Source organism: Panthera leo, chromosome B4 (assembly GCF_018350215.1).
Source record: "Panthera leo isolate Ple1 chromosome B4, P.leo_Ple1_pat1.1, whole genome shotgun sequence".
Classification (NCBI taxonomy): domain Eukaryota; kingdom Metazoa; phylum Chordata; class Mammalia; order Carnivora; family Felidae; genus Panthera; species Panthera leo.
In genome coordinates, this window is record NC_056685.1 from 51,386,574 (window position 1) to 51,410,131 (window position 23,558).

The 23,558-nt window shown below is 35.2% G+C and overlaps 1 protein-coding gene across 5 annotated transcripts in view; it reads left to right on the forward strand.

The window, feature by feature from the left end:
• The window catches only part of PIK3C2G (phosphatidylinositol-4-phosphate 3-kinase catalytic subunit type 2 gamma), a 347,337-nt gene that overhangs the window by 322,284 nt on the left and 1,495 nt on the right, over positions 1 to 23,558 (forward strand). For all 5 annotated transcript variants that reach the window (XM_042945913.1, XM_042945912.1, XM_042945916.1 and 2 more), the window contains one exon: positions 15,212 to 15,337. In XM_042945913.1, the coding sequence (XP_042801847.1) occupies positions 15,212 to 15,337 (126 nt within the window). The remainder of the gene's footprint in view (positions 1 to 15,211; positions 15,338 to 23,558) is intronic.

The window sequence follows — 23,558 nt, forward strand, 5'->3', positions numbered from 1 at the left end:
TTTTAATGTTAAAGTGAATTATTCTGCCTGCAGCTCTGTTATATTTAATATTAAGTTTGATGAAAAGAATTGTTTATCTTATATTAAATCTTTGAAGCTTTGCTCTAAGAATTACGTCCCTCCTGTGAATTCACAAGCTAAAACAAAATTTGCTAAATTTTTTCCCTTTTAAAGCAGCCCAATGTGATTTATTCTAGTGAACAGAGACTGACAAAGTAATGCAGTTATTTGGAAGGTTGGCAAAGACTTTTAAAAATAATGTTTCAGTTTATATAACAGAGACATATATAAAAATCATTTGAATTTAAAACATTTTTAAAAATCTTTCTAGCATTTTCCCAAGTAGCCCACTCTAAAATGCTCTTTTCCACTGATATCTTCATGTCTCTCTATATATGTCTCTCTATGAATTGCAATGTCTGCAGTGTCTCTCCTGGTCTCATGAATTCCCCTAGTCTGCGTCATTTCCAGACTGTTTCCATTTACTTGCTCCAGAATATGTGCATTCTAGTAGGCTCTAAAAGTAATCAATAAAGATTCCAGACTCTCTTCTGATATTGAATGTGCTCACACTCTCAGAGACTCTTACACTATAGCAAAATGATATGATTTCAAATGAGGCGCAAGTAATATCAGGGAAAGCAGGACACATCTCAGATGGAATGCTGTTTAATCCTTTAATAAGACACAAAATAGGGCAGAATAGTTGTGATATGAAAACAGGAGGAAAGATAAAAAATAACGAGTGTTGATGACAATGTGGAGAAAAGGGAACCCTTGTGTGTTGTTGTTGATGGGAATGTAAATCAGTGCAGCTCCTGTGGAAAACAGTGTGGAGGTTCCTCCAAAAACTAAAAACAGAAATACCATATTTTCCAGTAATTTCGCTACTGGATATTTACCAAAAGAAGGTGAAAACCCTAACTGGAAAAGATATATGCACCCCTATATTTGTGACATTATTTATAGTAGCCAAGATATGGACACAACTCATGTGTCCCTTGACAGATGAGTGGATAAAGAAGATGTGGTATATCTCTGTCTCTATCTCTATCATCTCTATCTCTATCTCAATCTCTATCTTGATCTCTATCTCTGTCTCTACCTCTGTCTCTATAATGGAATATTATTCAGCCATTTTAAAAGGATGAGATCTTGCCATTTGTGACAACATGGATAGACCTAGAGAGTATAATGCTGAGTGAAATAAGTCAGCCAGAGAAAGACAAATAGTATATGATTTTACTTATATGAGGAATCTAAAAAAAAAAACAAATAAACAAACAAAAGCAGAAATAGACCCATAAATATAGAGAACAAACTATATTGTTGCCAGAGGGAGGAGAGTAGGAGGATGGGCAAAGTGAGTGAAGGGAAGTGGGAGATACAGGCTCCCAATTACAGAATGAATAAGTCCTGAGAATAAAAGGTATAGCATAGAGAATATAGCCAATGGTATTGTAATTGTAATAACATTGTATGGTGACAGATGGTAGTCACACTTGTGGTGAGCATAGTGTAACATATAGACTTTTGAATCACTAGTTGTACACCTGAAACTAATGTAACACTGTGATCCAACTATACTTCAGTTAAAAAAGACTTCTGTAGCCTTATTATTCAATAAGCAACTTATAGTAACTAATTAAAAGTTGTTTTGTCTTGCTGTGAATATTTATGGTATTAGATCTCCTAGCCATATGCTCAGAAGGGATGAAGGAACAGAAATGATGGGACTTGTCTCATTCTATGAGAAGACAGATGTATCTAGAGAGGCAATACTGGTGTAAAACCTTGACCTCATCATTTATAGCCCTAAACTTGTCTTCTCACCATATCTAGTTCTCCAAGAATAAAAGAATTTGTTTCAAAAGCAGAAGGATAAAACTTTGTTCTCATTTCTTTTCTTCCCCCTCTCCTCACTTTCTCCCTTTATTCTCTTTTCCTTTATTTTACTTTCTCTTTCCTTTCCTATTATTATTAGCCCAAATTTAGCTGTAAGACAAAATATAAAAAATAGAGAAGATTTAAATGTGTCCCTTTTATTGTTGGATTTGCTTAAACATTAGAAATTGGATACTAGATTTCAAAACACATACACATTTGGACTTTAATGCACTGAAATCAATATAAAAAAAATAACAGGAGAGAAAGAAAAAGACTCAAACACATCAGTAAGAACCCCAGGCTAAATACACACACACACATCTTATTGCATTTTATTTTCTATTTAAAATTTTTCTTACATTTTTAATGTGTATGTGTAGCTTGGAAGTTCTTATTTTTAAAATATATATTCTCCTGGCCTCATAGATCATACAATTCTTCCATATCTTCCATGGACAAGTAGTCCATGAACCACTCAAATGGTTAATTACACCTCAAAATGGCATTCTACATACAATTCCAGTTCTGTACTTGGTACCAAACAAATTGAAGGGCCTGTTGGTGTAGAAGATACAACACTTAGATTTAGTAAAGTTGACAAAAGAGGGTTGTGAAAATAAAGTACAGGTGATGACAATGTTTGACATACAAAGATAACAATGTTCTGTGTATCCTTTTATTTTTTATTTTTATTTTTTTTAAATGTTTATATATTTTTGAGAGAGAGACAGACAGTGCAAGCAGGGGAGGGGAAGAAAGAGGGAGACACAGAATCTGATACAGGCTCTAGACTCTGAGCTGTCAGCACAGAGACCCACACAGGACTTGAACTCACAAACCACAAGATCATGACCTGAGCCGAAGTTGGATGCTCAACCTACTGAGCCACCCAGGCACCCCTTGTATATCCTTTCAAGAATAACTTGGCTAACTCCTCTGACTAACCCAATCCAATATTTTTAATCTAGATTTTTGAAAGAGATATGTCATTGTTCTATCCTAAATGCACTTCAGTCTAAATAAATGTCAATTTCTTGACAAAGGATAATTTTCTAATAATAATTATCCCATTGATTGTATTTGGCTTATATTTCATTAATAAAAAATTACTCTTCTAGAGCTGGCCCATTATGACACTGATCTCCCATTTCAAAGAATATGAGGCAAAGCAGTGGATAGTGGAGAGGAGCTGGCCCAGATAGAGATATTTCATTGTTCCATGATTTTTCAGGGTTAGTAAACACTGACCCTCGAAGATTACCAATTACTTCTTAATGAAAAAAACCATAAATTGTTCTTAAACCTATGATAAATAATATGCTAATAATAACTCATCTCTTTCCATCATCAATATTTTTAACTAGTCCTTCCTTTGTGAACTTTACTGTTCACAAAGTGAAACTTCACTGTCCATATATTCTCTACACTTCTTTGACAGCACTCTTTCTGAGGCTTCCTTAGCATTTACAAATGTATTTATTTATTTTTAATTCTTTTTCGTTCATTTATATTTGACAGAGACAGAGTATGTGTGTATATGTGTGTGCATGAGTGGTGGAGGGGCAGAGAGAGAGAGAGAGACAGAATCCGAAGCAGGCTCCAGGCTCTGAGCTGTCAGCACAGAGCCCTACGCAGGGCTCAAACTCATAAACAATGAGATCATGACCTGAGTGGAAGTTGGACACTTAACCAACTGAGCCATCCAGACACCCCAGCATTTACAAATTTAAACTAATGTACATAGTGGCTTAATAAATGCTGGCTTCACCTTTAACCCTTAAATGTGAAGATTTTCCAGTATTCATGGCTTTAACTCTTCAAATTGATTTCCTAAAAAAAATCCATCCAGTCTTGAGGCTTTGAAGATTATGTGAATTACTCCTAAATTTATATCTCTACTTTAAATATATCTCTGAACCCAATTTACATATTTTCAACTGCCTGATGGACATTTGCACTCTGATATCTTGCCATCTCCTGAAACTCAACAGTGCTAAATTATAGCTCTCTACTTTTCACTGAAATCAACTCTCACTCTTGACTGCTTATTTAAAAAAATCGTTGCACCAACCTCAAGTAACCCCTGGTCAAAATTTCCTTGTAATGTATTTTCCATATTTTAACTTATTCCAGTACTGCTATATATAATCATCAGAAAATCCTTTTAGTTTACTGTTACTTTTATTTTTGCCAAAATCCTATTCTATAGTCTCTATTAATTCACTTATGGACTATTTTGATTGTTATGATATTCCTGTCCTTGTGTTCTACTTTCTTAATCCATTCTGCATAAAACATCCTAAAATTCTATTTTTAACATATCAATAAAAATGCTAACAGAATCTTTGTAAATCTCAAATTCCTTAGCCTAATATTTAAGGTACTACACAATTTAGCTCTACCTGCCTTTATATCCACCCTCCCCAACAGAAAACATGTATTATATTCTAGATGGTTTACTAATTGTTTATCAAACACGCTCCAGTCATTCTAGCAAAGTATATCATACTTCCTCTTCCCTTCTATTTACCTTCTAACATCCAGGCTCACCTCAAACCTCATCCTTTCTGAATCTCCCAGATCACTCTTGTTCCTGGTAATTCTTCTGTCCTTTGACCTCCTTACACTTACTGTTTACACCACCCATTTGATATTCACTGCCTTATCTCATTTCTTAAAACCTTTATCATTTTGGTTTATCCTGTAGTTTCAATTGTATTGACAATATACTTATTGGAAGAAACTGTGGGAAATATATTTTGTATGTTCTGCAATGCCTAACACAATAATATGCCCTTAATACATGTTTGTTAAATAAGTGAATATTCATTTAAGTGTATACCACTGTGAAAATAGTCACAATGCAGAGCAGTTAAATTTAAGCTACATTCATAAATGAATAGCTTTTCTCTGTGAATTCTGCTATCTATAATACTTAATACTAAACTGAGAATAGTCAGGTGACAAATATTTGACCTAAATAGTCTGTCTCACTTAAAAATGAAGTGATTTCAGTATAAAAACAGAGAGGGAGACAAACCATAAGAGGCTTAAACACAGAGAATGTATTGAGGATCGCTGGTGGGGTGTTGGTGGGGGTAAGAGCTAAAGGGGTAAGGGGCATTAAGGAGGACACTTGTTGGGATAAGCAGTGGGTGTTATATGTAAGTGATTAATCACTAAATTCTATTCCTGAAAATAAATTTCAATTTTTATGTAGATTACATGTTCAAATGATTATATATATATATCATAAATATATATATATAATGATATATATATAAATTAAATAAATGTATTATTAAAATTTTTAAAATTCAAAAAATAAAGTGATTTCCTGCTGAGGATTATTTCTCTAAATACTCAACAACTCTGGACACTTAACCATATCTCCAGCTGACATAACCATCAATGTACAGGTCACCACATTATACAAATTTTATTTAATCACTCTCTGTTCTTTACTGACAAGCTTATACCCTAATTGCTATTCTTTATCCAAATCTCCCTCAATTCTTCATTCTAACTGAAGCAAACAAACAAACAAACAAAACATAAGCTAGAGTCCTGACATTGGTCCTCTTAATCTGGTTTCTTCCTGGCTTTTCTGTAATCAACTTAAGAGTCATATTAGCATCATGCAAAAGACATCTCTCACCCAACAACAAAAATTCAGCATCCATTCACAGACAAAAGTTATGTTTGTGAGAGCTATGGGATCTAACACCATACACCAAGGGATCCAGGCACCCATACATCAGATAATAGACACTCAGTCCTCAGTCCCTGCTGATGACATTGTAGTGGCTCATGAACTGCTTCCAACCCCTCTTAGCTATAGTCAGGGAGCTCCTAGAAACCACTGTCTTAGAGAACATTCCACAGATAAAAGAGCCTTTGTGGAAGTCCAGGTTTGCAAAGGAGACATTTCATCACACTGTTGTAAGGCAAAGAAAAAGATAAGTTTGAACACTTTGAAGTGGGGTGTTAGTAAAGACTGGAGGAGGTAACAACTACTTCAAATTTGAAGACAGCGATGCAAAAGTTCAAGGAACATGAAAAATCAAGGTAACATGACACCACCAAAGGATCACAATAATCTTTTACTAACCAAACTCAAAGACCTGGAGATTATGTGATTTGCTTGATATAAAGAATTCAAATAGACTTTTAAAGGAAACTCAGTGAGCTACAGAAAACATAGAAAGACAATTCAACGAAATCAGGAAAATGATATATGAACAAAATAAGAGTTTATCAGAGAGATAAAAATGTTTTAAAAAGAAGCAAACAAATTTTGGAACTGATGAATATTATAAATGAAAAGAAAAATCCAACAGAGAGCATCACCAACAGAATGGATCAAGCAAAAGAAGAATCTGTGAGATAGAGGACATGAACTTTGAAATTACCCAGTCAGTAGAGAACAAAAAAAGAAAAAGAAAATGAAAAAAAAAAAAAAGAGTGAAGAAAGCCTATGTGATCTTAGAATACCATAACAAGAACTCTGAATTATTGGAGTTCCAGAAGAAGAAGAAAGGGAGAAGGGACAGAAAGCATATTTAAAGAAATAATGATTGAGCACTTTCCAAATCCGGAAGGATATTTGGATATCTAAGTTCATGAAACTCATAGTTCCCCAAAACACTCTACTTAAAGAGATCCTCTTCAAAATACATTATAATAAAACTATCAAAAATCAAAGACAAAGAGGGAATTTTAAAAGGGAAAAAAGCTTGTAACATAAGCAAACTTCTATAAGGTTTTCAGCAGATTTCTCAGCAAAAACCTTATAGGCCAGGGGGGAATGGAATGATATATTCAAAGTAGTGAACTAAAATAAATGCCAGCAAAGAACACTTTACCTGGCAAAGCTGTCCTTCAGAAATGACGAAGGGATAAAGGCTTTTCCAGACAAATAAAAGCTGAACGATAAATGAAAGCTGAAGGGGTTCATCACCGCTGGACCTGCCTTACAAGAAATGCTAAAAGGAATTTTTCAAGCTAAAATGAAATGATACTAACAGATAATATAAATACATATGAAAATATACAACCCATGGCAAAAATAAGTATACAATCAAAGTAAGAGTATCCTAATAGTGTAATATGGTGGACTACTAACCATTTAACTCTAGTATAAAGGTTAAAAGACAAGAGTATTAAAAATAACTACAGTGACAAAAATTTGTTAATGAATAAACAGTATAAAAGGGGTAAATTGTGACTTCAATAACATAAAAAAATGGGGGAATAAAGGGTAGGGTTTTTGTATGTGATTGAAGTAAATTTATCAGCATATATAGACTAGTAAACCTAAGATGTTTTATGCAAGCCCCATGGTAACCACAAAGCAAAAACCTGCAGTAAATTCACAAAAGATGACGGGAAGAGAAAGCAAAGCATACCACTACATAAAATCATCAGTTCACAAAAGAAGGCAGCAAGAGAGGAAGAAAAGGATGATAGAACTAAAAAAAAACAGCCAGAAAACAATTAATGACATTAGTTAAGTCTTTAGCCGTCAATAATTATTCTCCATGTAAATGGTTTAAATTCTCCAATCAAAAGGCATAGAGTGGCTGGATGGGTAAAACAAAACAAAACAAAACAAAACAAAACAAAACAAAACAAAACAAAACAAAAAAAACATGATCCAATTATATGCTGCCTATAAGACACTCATTTCCCCCTATTTTTTTTCCTCTATAGCCTTACTGATTTTCTGTATACTAGTTCTATGAATTATTAACAGAGGGATGTTAAAATCTTTTAACAATAATTGTGCATTGGTATAATGTTACATGAACATTTAAGATTATGTCTTCTTGATTAATTGACTCCTTTATTATGAAATGAACTTTTTTATTTATGGTAGTATTTTTTGCTGTCAAATATACTTTGTCAGATATTTATATGTTTTCCAGTTTTCTTTTGATTAAGGTTGGCATAGTATATCTTTTCCATCCTTTTACCTTTAACCTTTCATCTCTTTACAAGTTTCTTGTATATTTGCTATAGATAGATGAAACACAGATATGATAGATGAAGATAGATGATGATGATAGATAGACAGACAGACAGACAGGTGATAGAGGACCATACTGTAGGTTGTAGCTAGCAATCTCTGGCTCATAGATATATTGAACCAATAGTCACATACAATTTTTGTAAAGTTTTTCCAAGTGCTGTTCGTAAGCCAAGTGTTTCATATCCTGGATTTTCAGAATGATGTTTTCAGGCCCAAAAGGAGAACTTGGCATTGAGTCTATTTGTTTCTAACCTTGTTAGATATAGTTCATCATTCCAGCCCTTCACAGCTCATTCCTGATTATCTAATCAAACATACTGCCCAAAACACTCCAATTATTGACAACTGTCCATCATATATCAATATCTTTATTTAAATCATGATAAAACTGTTTACTAGGACAAAATCAAGGCATATTTTTGAGGTATACGAGTAGAAAACTCTTTTACTTTCCCTCTGAATTACTAGTTTCTGGGGTTTTTGCAAAAAATCTTTCATACTATCAAGTATAATATCATAAATCTAATATTCCAGTGTTTCATCTGTTCTTCACAGTTCTTTAATTATCATTAACAAACGTACTCTGTCTCTTATTTGTACAATTTTCTCAGCATTGGAGGATAGAAGTTAAGGGTTATAGGATTTGAAATCATTTAGAATGGTTCAGTGCAATTATAAAAAAAAAAAGAAAAAAAGAAGAAGAAAAAGTTTAATTACCACTTAACTCATAAACAATTCTTCAGCATTTTCTATTGAATACATTGTTAAAAAGAAATGAGGTTTAAAGCCATACTTCTTATATGTTATTAAGATTGAGAAATGGAAAAACTTCCCAAACTTTGCAACACAATCAGTAGCAAAGTCTGGTCTGTAGCTCTAATTAAAACTCTGCATTATTAAAAGCAATTCAATTCCTATTTATTGAGTCAGAAAAGTGTTTCTATCTACTAGACTGTGACTTCTGTCTAGTTGTTAACTGCATCAAGTTGAGGATGAAAAATCTTTAATAGGTATGTAATAAGATGATCATGCCCATGAGTTTGTCATTTCTTTAAAAGTAAAAACTGTTTCAATCACTTTTCTGTGACCTCTTATAGACTATCCAAAGTGTTAGACACATGGTAGTTTGATTTTTGAATTGATTGTTTAAAAAATTACTGAAAATCACCTATTAGTGACAAGAATTCTATTAAAGGTTTAATTGGTGTGAAATGAAGCAGAAGACTATCCAATTTAATTCATGAGGACCTGAAATCATGCCACTCTATATTAACGAAAACACACAGAAAGATTAGAAAGATCATTTCACTATTTCTTTAACCAAAGCACTGAGCAAACCACATATCACAAGCACTTTTATTGTACTTTTGTATTTTTGTTGTGCATTGTCATTTTATAAAAAGACCCTCTTCATAGTAGCTAGCCTGGGTTTCAGTACTGCAATCTGGCAGGCACATAGAGGAGGAAAATGCTTTTTTATTATGTTATTTTGTTTCTGGCATAGACCTCAGGTTTTGATAGTCCTATCATATTTTAATCACCAGCAGTTGATTTCTACCAAAGCCTATATTATCACATGATGGGAAACATTTAAGTTAAAAAAAAATTTGATGGAAAATTCTCATAAATTATTCATCAAAAAGATAAGAACCTATTAAATACAATTAAGCTTTGAATTAATCTACAGAAGTTATTTTTAAACCATCTATCTTCATCACATTTCTGATAAAACTTGATGTAGAAGAGCTCTTAATTTGAATCTGGTAGTTTCCTTTGCATTCTTTGTAGAGACTCAATATATAGGGTAATGGTTAAGAGCATAAGTTTTAATAAAATATTTTCAATAAGATAAAGACAATCATACTGGCTCAAGGTTTTTTGTTTTTGTTATAATTTTTTTTAATGTTTATTTATTTTTGAGACAGAGAGAGACGGAGCATGAACAGGGGAGGGTCAGAGAGAGAGGGAGACACAGAATCCAAGGCAGGCTCCAGGCTCTGAGCTGTCAGCACAGAGCCTGATGCGGGGCTTGAACTCACGGATGGTGAGATCATTACCTGAGCCAAAATGGGATGCTTAACCGACTGAGCCACCCAGGCGCCCCTCAAGGTTTTTTAAGAGAGTGTTTTAAATAAAGCAAATACTCATTATGTGATAGCTATTATGATTATTATTACTATACATGAAAAATAAGTCTCTTCCCCATACACTTCTATGAAAATACTAAAGGGTGGTTGTCATACCCTGCAATGTGAAATGGTTTTATTTACTTAATAAATGGTTTATATTGTGCTTTCTTTTTATACCAACATGCTACTGCTTACTTTTTTTTCCTGAATTTTGATAAATTAACCATTTTTCAATATAGTTTTATTCTTTGACCACAGAGACAAGAGAACTACCATTGAAAACCATTTTATTTATTTACTTACTTACTCATTTATTTACAGAGACAACACAAGCAGCGGAGAGGCAGAAGGAGAGAGAGAATCAAGTGGGCTCCACACCCAGCACTGAGCCTGACCTAGGGGTCAACATGGGGCTGGATCTCACGACAATAAGATCATGACCCTGAGATCATGACATGAGCCAAAATCAAGATTCAGATGCTTAACTGACTGAGTGACTCAGGTGCCCTACATTGAAAGGCATTTATTTTTTTTTTTTTGAAGTTTATTTTGAGAGAGAGAGAGAGAGTAAGGTAGGGCAGAGAGAGATGGAGAGACAGAATCCCAAGCAGGCTCCATGCTGCCTGCCCAGAGCCAGACACGGGGCTCAAACTCACAAACTGTGAGATCATGACCCAGCTGAAATCAAGAGTTGGATACTTAACTGACTGAGCCACCCAGGCATCCATTTTAAATGTTGTGTGCAGGGGCACCTGGGTGGCCCAGTCGGATGAGCATCCAACTTCGGCTCAGGTCATGATCTCACAGTTCACAAATTCCAGCCCTGCCCTGGGCTCTGTGCTGACAGCTCAGAGCCTGGAGACTGCTTGTGATTCTGTCTCCCTCTCTCTTTTACCCCTCACCTGCTTGCACTCTGTCTCTCTCTCTCTCAAAAATAAATATTAAATTTTTTTTAAATATATACCTCATCCATTCAGTCATTTGATAACTATTTATTTAGTATTCACTATATGCCAAGCACTGTGTTAGGGACTGGATTTCTAGGAATGCTATGAAAGAAAGGCATACCTATGAAAGGGAAGAAAAGAATAATGTAAAGGGAAGCCAAATCTCAAGGGAGGATTTTACATTTTTCATTGGAGATTCAGAGACATATTAAAAGATTAGAATGAAGGAACTGAGGGTAGGGTTAGGGTAGTAGAGTAGTAGAGTAACCAATGGAGCAAAGCCCCAGGGAAATGTGGAAGAAGTGTAAAACAGCAAGACGTGGGTTTCCTTTTTAAGGAATTTTAATGTCATAAGGGAGATAACATATACAAAACTTTTAAAAATGTAATGAAAATATTTTAGGAAAATCTAGGATCTATAGAATCCAGAGTTAGGATGATTAACAAAAATTAATTTTAGATGACTTTACATCATCTTCTAGCACAGTAACAATATTAGCCAGAATTCTAGAAGAAAGTGGTAGTAACACTGCCTGACTTCAATCCACTGGGAATATGAAAATCCTCTGGGCAATACAAGGAAACTTCTCATTGCTTAGACTGAGCATCAGACTAAGAACTCTGAATCTCCAAGCCTTATGACTCTTCAGGTAAAAGTGTTAAGTCGTTGTGAAGGTCTAAACTGCAACCAGAGTAAAAATCCTAGGTTAAGGCATTTAGACAAGTACAGGTTATTTAATCACTTTTAAAGTTAAATTTAGGGGTGCCTGGGTGGCTCAGTCGGTTAAGCATCCAACTTCGGCTCAGGTCATGATCTCACAGTCTGTGAGTTCGAGCCCCGTGTCGGGCTCTGTGCTGGCAGCTCAGAGCCTAGAGCCTGCTTCAGATTCTGTGCCTCCCTCTCTCTTTGCCCCTCCCCTGCTCATGCTCTGTCTCTCTCTGTCTCAAAAATAAATAAAAACATTAAAAAATATATTTTAAAACAAAGTTAAATTTAATTCATATAAACATCCGGGCAAAGGGTGAAATGAGAAGTACTGATGAGAACACAATTAGAGTTTTTTAAATAAATTAGCTGTGATGTTTAAGGATCAAGATACAGTACAAGAAAGAAAAAATAATAATATTGATAGGACAGCTGCTTTGGAAAACAAAACAAAACAAAAAACAAAAAGAATCTCTGAAAGACCTGAGAAATCAATGTCTGCATTGAAAGCTATTAAGGATATACTAAGTCCACTGCTGTTCAGATCTAATCCACTTCCGATTTTAAATTGAAACCTGTTCTGTTCTATTATCCTAAAACCTTCAGGATATTCAAGGACCTTGTCAAGGACATTAACTTGGAAACAGAAACCCAAACCTTTAGTTGCTAAATGCTTGGCGAAATCTGGTATGCAAAATATCTTTCCCCATCTGTGATTGGGAGTTTATTCTTCAGGCAATGGGGGAAAATCTTGAATGCCCCGAGAAGGAAAGTGACGTGATCAAAGCAGCTTTACAGGAAAGTTAATTACAACATTGATATATGGAATGAATGAAGGAAAGAAGTGGAAAGACTGGGCCAAAAAAGTCATTAAAATCTAGTTACAATAAGTTAGGAAATAAAGATCTGTGGTGGCGGATGTACTTGGGCAAACAGAGGATATTGATCTCGCTATGCTTGGATTTGAAAATCAGTAACAAGGGAGACCCTAGAGAAAATAAATGGTATTATTTTAATATAGCTTTAACAACCTCGAAAATTTTGTTTGGGAGTGTAAGGAAGGATAGACAACAGATTTTGGTTAGATTCTATGTAAGTGTGCCAAGAAGATATCCGGATGGAAATATTCACAGGTCACTATGCTTGGATTCTAAGGATGAACTAGAGATTCTTTATTTGGGAGTCATCTAAACGGTTCTTAGTTAGGGTTAATTTGGTCCCCCAAATGATATTTAGCAATGTCTAGAAGGATGGTGCTATTGGAATCTGGTGGGTAGAGGTCAGTGATGCTGTTAAAATATCTGCAATGCACAGAACAACCTCCTACAACAAAGGATTATGTGGCCCAAATGTCAATAGTGCCAAGGTTAAGAACTCTGCTCATAAATGTCATAGTACATTAGGGATATCTTGTGCAATCAGTGCATATAGTATATTTATGTTTAATTTAAATTTAATTTATAGAAAATAAAAATAGTACCAAACATTTATCAGGTCTTACTCCATTTCACATTACATGGTTTGTCTTTTAAGACAAATATCACCTTTATCCTCCTTCAACAGGTTAGGAAACAGATCCACTGAAAAGTTAAGATGCCTGCCAAAAGCCACATAGCTGGCAAATTTGGGGGCCCAGGTTGCAATCAAAAAGTCCATTTTCAGAACCATGATTCTAACCACTAAGCTGGAGCATACAGTGATTATAGGTGCAGTATCCTCAAACACCATGGCAGACAAGAGAGAATTACAGAGCAAAACATTACTCTCCCTTCATCCTTCTTACCAAACCAAACCACACCAAATCAAAAAAAGTAAAAGCACTCTCTCAAATATTAATAGCACTTCCTTTCTGCATCACCGAAGATTCCATTATCCCATTGAAACATTTCAGAGATTTTTATCCTGGAGGAGGTTTTCAATGGAGGAAAGAAACCTTGAGCTCTACCTGAAGTAGCAATTTTGACAATCTTAGCATTTTGACATATGGTGTATCCAGATGTATTATATCTAATTTGTGAGTAATAATAAAGTAAAAAATTTTCCTAATGTAATTTTCACCCTGTAAATTAGAACTGAGTAAAAATTAATACTATTATAATATATATCATATTTTCTTACTTTCCACTATGTTTTTTTTGAGTGCCAAAGAAAGATATACAATTAAAGCTAATGACATTGGGGCACTGGATGTTAACATATAAATGTCATTGTGATTCAGAACAGTAAAATGTATTTGTTGAAAATTACCAACTTAATATTTAGAATATAGTCAACCAAATAAGAATTTAATTTCTCAAATTAGACTTTTAAATCATCCTCTTTAAATATAAATTACACATTTATCAAACTAACATTTATGAAACTAGATATTTGGAGTTCTAGTATGATTTATTCTCCATTTGGTCAAGATGATAAAGGTGAAACACATTTCTTTGAAGTTTGGTAGTTTCCAAGTTTTTGAAACAATGGACTTATTCCTCAAATGACTATTAAGAAATAAAAATATCCATAATAAGGAAAGGTGGAAAAGAAGAAGGAGAGAAGTTCTGCAGCCAGAATGGGGAAGCTGGGAAGGGAGGAAGTTGGGAGGCCACTTAGGACGACCTGGGGACAGGGGGTCCAAAGATCTAGATATTTAACAACATTAATCTACCCATCAGGCAGTATTTTAGGCAACTTTAGAGACTCCATAGAACACAGTGTGAGGCATGCCTGGGTGGCTCAGTTAGTTACACATGCAACTCTTGATTTTGGCTCAGGTCATAATCTCACAGATTGTGAGTTCAAGCCCGGCATTGGGCTCTGCACTGAGGGTGTGGAGCCTGCCTGGGATTGTGTCTCCCTCTCTCTCTGACCCTCCCCAGCTCAATCTATATTTCTCTCTCTCAAAATAAAAAAATTATAATAATAATAAAATAAAGAATATAGTTTGAAAGGGGTTATCCAATATATTTTAGGGTAATTTATAATAAAATTGTCATAACTATCTTAAAATCTTTTAACTATATTAAAGTTGCAGGTCTAACTGGTATATTAATTACATTCTGCTTTAAAATGTGATATTACATAATATGCATATACTTATCATTAAATGCTACATTTTATTTTATGTGTTAAACTTGCATTTTTTAATTTTCAAGTGGTGGACAGTATCCTGAGGCACTTAATTCCTATCTCTGCCTGTGGTTTATATTTATCTCTTGACCATTTCTGTCAGAACTGCAAATTTATTTTCTACCATAAAAAACTAAAGTAAATTACATTTAATAAGCTTTTAAATATAGTTCTCTGACACAACACTTAATTTAAGATCGATGATTTTACTCTTTTACACTGTGCTTTGGGAATATTTTTGAGCAATGATGAATTTCTTTTGATTGTTCTCTTATTTTCTGGTAAACAGTACTGTAATAAATTTTGATCCTGCCTTTGGTCTCGATATTTAGTAGCTCTGTATTTGTTTTCTTTGATAGCAACACGCATTAATATTTATAACCATTTTCCTTTGCAGCATCTCCCAGATGGCTCTGCGCCCAGTGCACATGTTGAATTTTATCTTTTACCATATCCCAGTGAAGTTCGTAGGAGGAAAACAAAATCTGTTCCAAAATGTACCGACCCCACTTATAATGAAATTGTAAGTATGATTCATCTCTTGTCCGGTCGCTTTGTATTTTTCTTACCATTTTTCAGCTTAACAACCAAATATGGAAAATGTGCAGTAATTGGAAGCATTATTCCATAAAGGGAAGACATTTCACAAAATAGCCACTGTGCGCTGATCACTGTTCTCGATGCTATGGGAACTGGAAAATACAGATTCTGCTTTCAAAGCATTTATGAACCAATTTTCAAATTTTGGCTATCCTCCAGCAAGAGCCCACGATGGCGTTTGTTTTGCCTAACATTATCCCTGACTTCATCTTATTTTCTCTAACCTTATTTTCCCTTACCTGGTTTTCTTTACCTAATAACTTTATCATAGTATATCCTGTGTATAACAATAAACTTCATAAAATCTCCTTTGAAAAAATGAAAAACAATAAAGAAGTACAAACCACCAATAAAATTAATTTATATTATATATAGCTCTCTAATTCACGTGTATTTCACAATTTGAATATCCAAACCCTTAACTTCTTTCTGAGGCAAACCCCACATTTATTCTCCTGACTCCATCCCTTCTCATCTCCTCTGTACCTTGCTCGGATGTTAATTTGTTTGCCTTTCTTAAGGCTACTTCATCCACTGGTTAGGTCAGAAATTTTAAAAAAACAAAACAAACTCCTGAACTCAGCCTTTCTAAAGCACCCACATTTTCTTTCCCTCCCTATTGCCTCCAAACTTTTGCAAAAGTAACTCACATTTCCTGCTCTCACTTCATCACTTCCTTTTCATTCTTTAATCCTTTGCAGTGTGGATTTTGAACTTAAAGATGCTGCTTTATTAAGAGTGACATCAGTAGACTCCTAATTGCTCAATGAGCCTAATGAACCCTTAGGTTCTACTCTCCTGAACATTTCTACAGCCACGCTGCCAACTGCACCCTCTTTTTGACACCCCCCTTTTGCTTGAGTCTTACCTCTTCTGAACTCCCTCCATCTTCTCTAACCACTCATTTAATTTTGTTCTTTGCCATTCTTCCTCTGAAAACTATTCTTGTTTGCTGTTCCATGATCTACCCTCATTTCCTCTTGATAGATACAGTCTCAAAATTATCTTATATACCTAAAAATTTTCATTTAACACCTCTCTGTAAGTTGCATCTACATCTATTCCTCAAGCCTTGGCTTCTGCCTTAAATTTTTGACCTTCTGTACTCTGCCTGATTACTAAAGAGCTCCATTTGAATGTCTCCTAGGCACTTTTAAACCAGAGTTCCCTCCTCTGTTTCCCATCTAAAAAGATATCTTCTAATGACACTTCCCTCTCTCTCACTACTTTTCCAACTAATCCCCAAGTTTTGTCATTTTAAAAGTTTTTTATATGTACAGCCACCTGCCTCTTAAACCCATCACCTTCTGTCTGCCCCATCCCTGCTTCTTTGTTTGAGGTCCCTGTGACTTTGGCTACTATAGAATAGCCTCCTATCTGCCTCTTGTGTTTTTCAATCAAATCATTCACATTTCTACCTACGGTGTCTTTCAAAAGCCAGTCATATTTATTTTTTCTACTATTTAAATTTCTTTTGAAAGTTCCTCATTGGGGGCGCCTGGGTGGCTTGGTCGGTTAAGCGTCCGACTTCGGCTCAGGTCATGATCTCACGGTCCATGAGTTCAAGCCCCGCGTCGGGCTCTGTGCTGACAGCTCAGACCCTGGGGCCTGTTTCAGATTCTGTGTCTCCCTCTCTCTCTGCCCCTCCCCTGTTCATGCTCTGTCTCTCTCTGTCTCAAAAATAAAAATAAACGTTAAAAAAAAAATTAAAAAAAAAAAGTTCCTCATTGCCTCATGGATTATGTATCATCCCTATATACTTTTAAAAAGATTGTTTGGGGGTACCTGGGTGGCTCAGTTGGTTGGGCATCTGACTCTTGGTTCCCCTCAGGTCATGATCTTACAGTTTGTGGGTTCAATCCCCACCTCGAGCTCAGTACTGATGGTGCAGAGCCTGTTTGGTATTCTCTCTCTCCCACTCTCTCTCTCTCTCTCTGCCCCTCCTCTGCACACTTGTTCTCTCTCTCAATAAATAAACTAAAAAAAATTGTTTTGAGATCATTGTAAATTCACATGCAGTTGGAAGAAATAATACAGAGAGAATTCAAATAACCTTTTGCTACTCTCTCCCAATGGTAACATTTTGCATGACTAGAGTACAGTATCACAACCAGGAAACTGACATTGATTACAATTCACTGACCTTATTGAGATTTTGCCAGTTTTACATGTGTTCTTATGCATTTTGTTGTATTTAGTTCTATGCATTTTTATTTTCATTCCAATTGGTTCTATGCATTTTTATTACATGTATAAATTTGTGTGACCATCACCCCATCAAGGTCCAGAACAGTTCCATCACAAAGACCCTTGGTGCTACTCTATTATAGCCACAGACACATCCCTCACTCTAATGCCCACTCCCCCATCACTGTCTACTAGTAATCTCACCATCTTTATAATTTTGTTATTTCAAATGTTATAGAAATGGAATCATGCAGTTTGTAACACTTTGAAACTAACATTTTTCTCTCACCATAATGCCCTAGCAATCTATCCAAGTAGCTGCATGTCTCAATAGTTTTCTTTTCACCACTGAGTAGTAGTCATGGTATGGAAGTATAACATTTTCCTTAACTGTTCACCCATTAAAGGACATCTGGGTTATTTTTGGCTTGGGCTATTGCAAACAAAGCAGTTGTGAACATTGACGGATAAGTTTCTGTGCAAACATAAGTTGTAACTTCTCATAGATAACCGCTCAAGATGTAATTACTGGAATATATGGTAATGGCATATTAGGTTTAAAAAAAAAAAAGAAAGAACTTGCCATACTCTTTTTCTATACCATTTTATACTCCTACCAGTAATGCATCCAGTTTTCTCTGCATCTATGCCAGCTATTTTTTAATTTTAGTCCTTTTGATAGGTATTGAGTGTGCCTCATTGTGGTTTTAATTTGCACTTACCTAATAACTAATGATGCTGAACTTCTTGTCATGTGCCTATTTACCATCCTCTTTAGTGATAGGTTTCTGCATGTCTTTGCTCATTTGCTAATTGAGTAGTTTGTATTTTTGCTGCTGAGTTTTGAGAGTTCTTTATATATTATGGATAGTAGTCCTTTGTCAAATAAGTGGCTTGCAAATATTTTCTACCTGTCTTCCATGACTACTTTTCATCCTCTTCTCAGGGTCTTTCAAATTAAAAGTTTTAATTTTGATTTTGTACAAGTTATCAATTTTTCCTTTTTTGGCTGCATATGTGGTGGCAAATCTAAGAACTCTTCACCTAGCACTAGTCCTAAATATTTTCTCTTCTAGTTTTCCTGTTTTCTAGTTTTACATTTTATATTTAAGCCCATTATTTATTGTGAGTTAATTTTTGAATGAAGTATGGGGTTTAGGTTGGAGTTCATTTTGTTGTTGTTGTTGTTTTAACCTATTAATGCCAATTACTCAAGCATCATTTATTGAAAAAGCAATCCACCAAATGTCTTTGTAACTTTGTCAAAAATAAGTCAGAGGGCTCCTGGGTGGCTCAGTCGGTTAAGCATTTGATTTCAGCTCAGGTCATGATTTCTCACAGTTCATGTGTTTGAGCCTCATGCTCAGCCAGTTAAGCATCCAACTTCAACTAAGATCATGACCTCATGGTTTGTGGGTTCCAGCCCTGTGTCGGGCTCCTCTGACAGTGCAGCACCTGCTTAGGATTCTCTTTCTCTCCTTCTCTCTCTGCCCCTTCCTGACTTGTGCTTTCTCTCTCTCTCAAAATTAATGAATAAACTTAAAAAAATAGGTCAGGAATATATGTGTGCTCATTACCTTTTATTTCTTCACACCTAATCCTATTGTCAGGTCACATAAGACAGCTTGTCATTCCCTGAACAATCCTTAGGACCTCTGTGATGGAGCTCGTTCCCTTCACCCTTTCTGCTCTTCCCTGTCAACTTTGAAGCTTACCTCAAATGTGGATTCTGGGAACTACTCCCTCCTAGACTCTTATGCCACACTTGCCTCTTTTACTTAGTTCTACATGCTTTTTTTCTTCTAGTATATTGTAAATTTCTTGAGGGCAAAGGAAATACCTTTTTGTTTTTTGTTTTTTTTTTAATATCTTTAAAATTTAGCTGTTTCTAAAAAGATTTATGGAATTTAATATTTGGGGTAGTTTTATAAGTGATGCTTTATATGGATGTGTAAAAATGCATATATATTTATACATATAATTTAGTAAGGAAAGATCTTCTGAAATTTTATTATTTATCATGATATCAACAGCTAGAGATATACTCTCCCAATAGTAGATCATTTGTTTCCATATGTTTTCAGTACAAGACCCCCTACATGAATATCAAGAAATTTCTCTAGACTTAATGCTATACTTCAGCATTTGTAAGCCAAGGAGGGACATAAGGACAAAAAGCCACTGACAATTCAGGAGTTTAAATTAACTTGTGTTTTATTTATTTCAAGCAATATTTTAAAGCAATATTTTTAAATAGCAAATACACATGCATGGAGATTATTTTATATTGCTTATTATTTCCATAAGTTTTCTGATGGCTTGCAATAATTCTGGGTCCTCCCACATTCGTGGCCCATTGATTAGAAATGACTGCAATACGGGGCGCCTGGGTGGCGCAGTCGGTTAAGCGTCCGACTTCAGCCAGGTCACGATCTCGCGGTCCGTGAGTTCGAGCCCCGCGTCAGGCTCTGGGCTGATGGCTCGGAGCCTGGAGCCTGTTTCCGATTCTGTGTCTCCCTCTCTCTCTGCCCCTCCCCCGTTCATGCTCTGTCTCTCTCTGTCCCAAAAATAAATAAAAAATGTTGGAAAAAAAAAATTTTAAAAAAAAAAAGAAATCACTGCAATGCTTTTTTCGTCAGCCAGTACTTGTAGCTTGGACACACTGTTTATAAATTCTAAACACTTTTAAAATTGTTTGGAAACTTTTAAAATTATTTCAACAATAGTCCATAGTCCATGCCTAGTACACTCTGATTTCTACATAACTCAAATAAGCAGAAATGTTAATTAATATGTGGATAAGTGACTATTTTAATAGTAATGATCATCATATAAACAAGTTTGGTGGGGAAGCTGGTTGAATTTAGAAAGTGATGAGAATAAAAAGAAGACAACATTTTAATTTTTCTCCTGTTTTGTTCTGTGTCTTGTATCAATACAAGAATAGTTATAAGAAATGCCAAAAAAAAGTACACCGGTTTTAACTCTGGTTTTACTTTCTCTTGCCCTCTACTGTGCTGCTGTAGGCCGCATCTCTGTGCCAAACCCCTCAAATATTTCTGGGCACCCTCAGCAACAATTTACATGTTTTCTCGGAAGCCCAGAAAATTATCACATGGCATCCACCTCGTTTTTAACTTGTCCCCTGCTTTGCTTCCCAAATACTGCTACATCAACCACTCAGTATGGCTGGGATTTCTTAAACTGCCGAAGCCACGCAATGTTCTGGGAAGTGGGAGAGAATGACCTCACTCCCCTTTTTATATAAATCTCTTAAAGGAATACAAAGTGCATATTACATTGCATCACCAATGTCTTACAAAGGTTTTCATGAAAATAATTATTTCCATTTTTATTCATAGTTCTCTCTTTCCCCCTAATACCCAGACTGAGAAAGGCTGGGTCAGGGACACTGCCAAGGGTCCCTTTTATATCCACCCTTTAGATACTAAACTTTCTTTGATACAGGGCCAAACTTGTCTATTTGACACTTCCCAGAGTGATTCCCAACAGACTTTGCCAGCAGTCTCCCTGAAAATCCCTATCATGTATAGATCCCTGTTGTAGACATGACTGGACTGGAGGTGGGTGGGGCTGGCAGTAAGCATGCTCACAAACTGCCCTTCATCTTTTAAGACACAGAGCTGGGATCCTGGCGCTAATGCCCTTGCTCTTTTTCACTCTGTTACCTTTGGCATGTGGTTAAAAACCATCATTTTTTGCAATGATTCATTAGAAAAACAGATCGTATTTTAGGGCACAATTATATTGTTATAGCTAATGCATATTGTACATTGTATTCCTTTCTTAGGTACTATTCTGTTATAAAGTATAAAGGGGAAATTAGAACAGAACAGGAACATTCTACATGTTTCACAGATCTTAAAATATCTTGCGGAATGTGAATGATTATCTAGCATAGCAGTAAGTGTATGGTACACTCAGTAAGTCATAGCTATGGTTATCTGTAACATCCTCTCGTTTGATATTCATAACATGATGAAAACTCGATTTGTAAATGAAGACATTGAGACCTTGATGTCAAACATTTCGACCAGGGTCCAGCTACTGGTTTTCAAGTCCAAAACTGCCAGATTCCTAAACTCATACCGACCCCACTAAGTTATGCCGTTGGTCCCTTCCTCCCACACCCACAGAGTTTTCCTGTTCTCACTTATTTTGAACTCTCCTTTTCATTATCCTGCCTCCTTGCTCCCCTTACCACCAGTAGTAGACACATTTTGGTTTCCATGTTCTTGTTCTTCCACTGAAGTCACGCTAAACACACTTCAGAATTATTTACTATGCCCTCAGGGCAAATAACATATGGTGAGTGCTTGTATACAAGTTAACAGATATTAATTACCCTAAACAAGGTTTTTTTTCTGTTTGATGTGATAATTTAAAGCCTACAAATTCAGTATTTGTCAGAAGGCAATGAAGACCTGGCTCATGTCTATAAGTAAAAAGTATCATAAAGTTAAACGGAAAGAGCTGTGCATTTTGGTTCTGTTTATGTGAAGACAGAATATTCATATTAAATCATTTGGTGAAAAAGTCTCAAAGAATATAATCATCTGCATACTTCTCTAGCATTAACCACTAATTAGTCATTGTGCGGTAAGAATAGAAATAAGAAATAAGGCCTACAGCTTATTTTTTTCTTTATTTTTTAAGTTTTTATTTAAACTCCACTTAGTTAACATACAGAGTAATATTAGTTTCTGGTGTATAATATTCAACACTTCTATACATCACCCAGTGCTCATCACAACAAATAAGAGTGCTTTTTTTTTTTTTTAACAATGTTATGGATACAGTAAAGCAATTAAAATAGATCTATATTATCTATGATGTATAATGATTGCATGTTTATAAAACTTGAGTTACTTTTAAGAAAATAACTTTTGCCTAATGAAGCACAAGGTGGGGGGGGGGGGGAAGTAAGGTAATGTAACCTCTAGAGTTCAAATGTTTGTATTTTAACCAGAAAGGCAATTAATTCTTAAAGTCATTTTTTGAGAATTTCAACTTGCCAAATACCAGGGAGGCTCATTTCTGTCTGGAACTGTTTTCTCCAGTTAACTAATGCAAAATAGCAAGAAACAGCTGTTCCTTTTTGTGTATTTGATGGATCTTTCTCAGCTATAATTTATTAGTGTTCAATAGGTACCAGGTTTTGTTGTAAGGCTTACATTCATTATCTCACTTATTCTCCCCACAGTGCTAAAAGGCAAATATTATTATCACCATTATTATTATGCAAATGAAAAAACATATAGATGACCATAAATGCATACAAATTATTATGTCATAGAAATTTGTATCTTTAGAGCTTATTTATATGATTCACAGAGTTCTTAAGCCAGACTTTTGCAAAGCCCTAATAATTAGGTTTATTCCATTTTTCTATTTCACATACAGTCACACTTTAAGGGCCCCTTCATCTATTTTCTCTGTAAAATAAATGAGTTTATCTGCTGAAAGTATTGTGGAGAAGAAAATGGAAGATAGTTTAAACAGTTCAAAATAGCCACTGTGGAGAAAAAAAAAAGGAGCTTACTCTATAGTCCTGGAAAGATAAGAGTTCAGGAGGAGATGTGGCTCACAGAGTCTATGCTGGGCATCCCATTGCTGGTAATGAAGAATAATTAATGTAATTGCGTTTTGAGATTTTTAAGGCAGCGCTTAAACTCCTTTACTATCTCAGGGGAACTCAATAAGTGAAATGGAATAATCTGAATCAGCAGTCCTAAGAAACTGAAAAGATAATATTCTGTTTGGAATGAGAATAGGATTCTAGAAGAGGAGGTAGCCAGGAGCTGTCACATGAAGCAGGGTAGACTGGATTAACCTGTTATATCACATCTCATGTCCCTTGATTGAATTGTTTATTTGATAAGGAAATCATTGTTCAGAACAGCTAAAAGATGGCTCTTGAATGGAACTTCATCAAT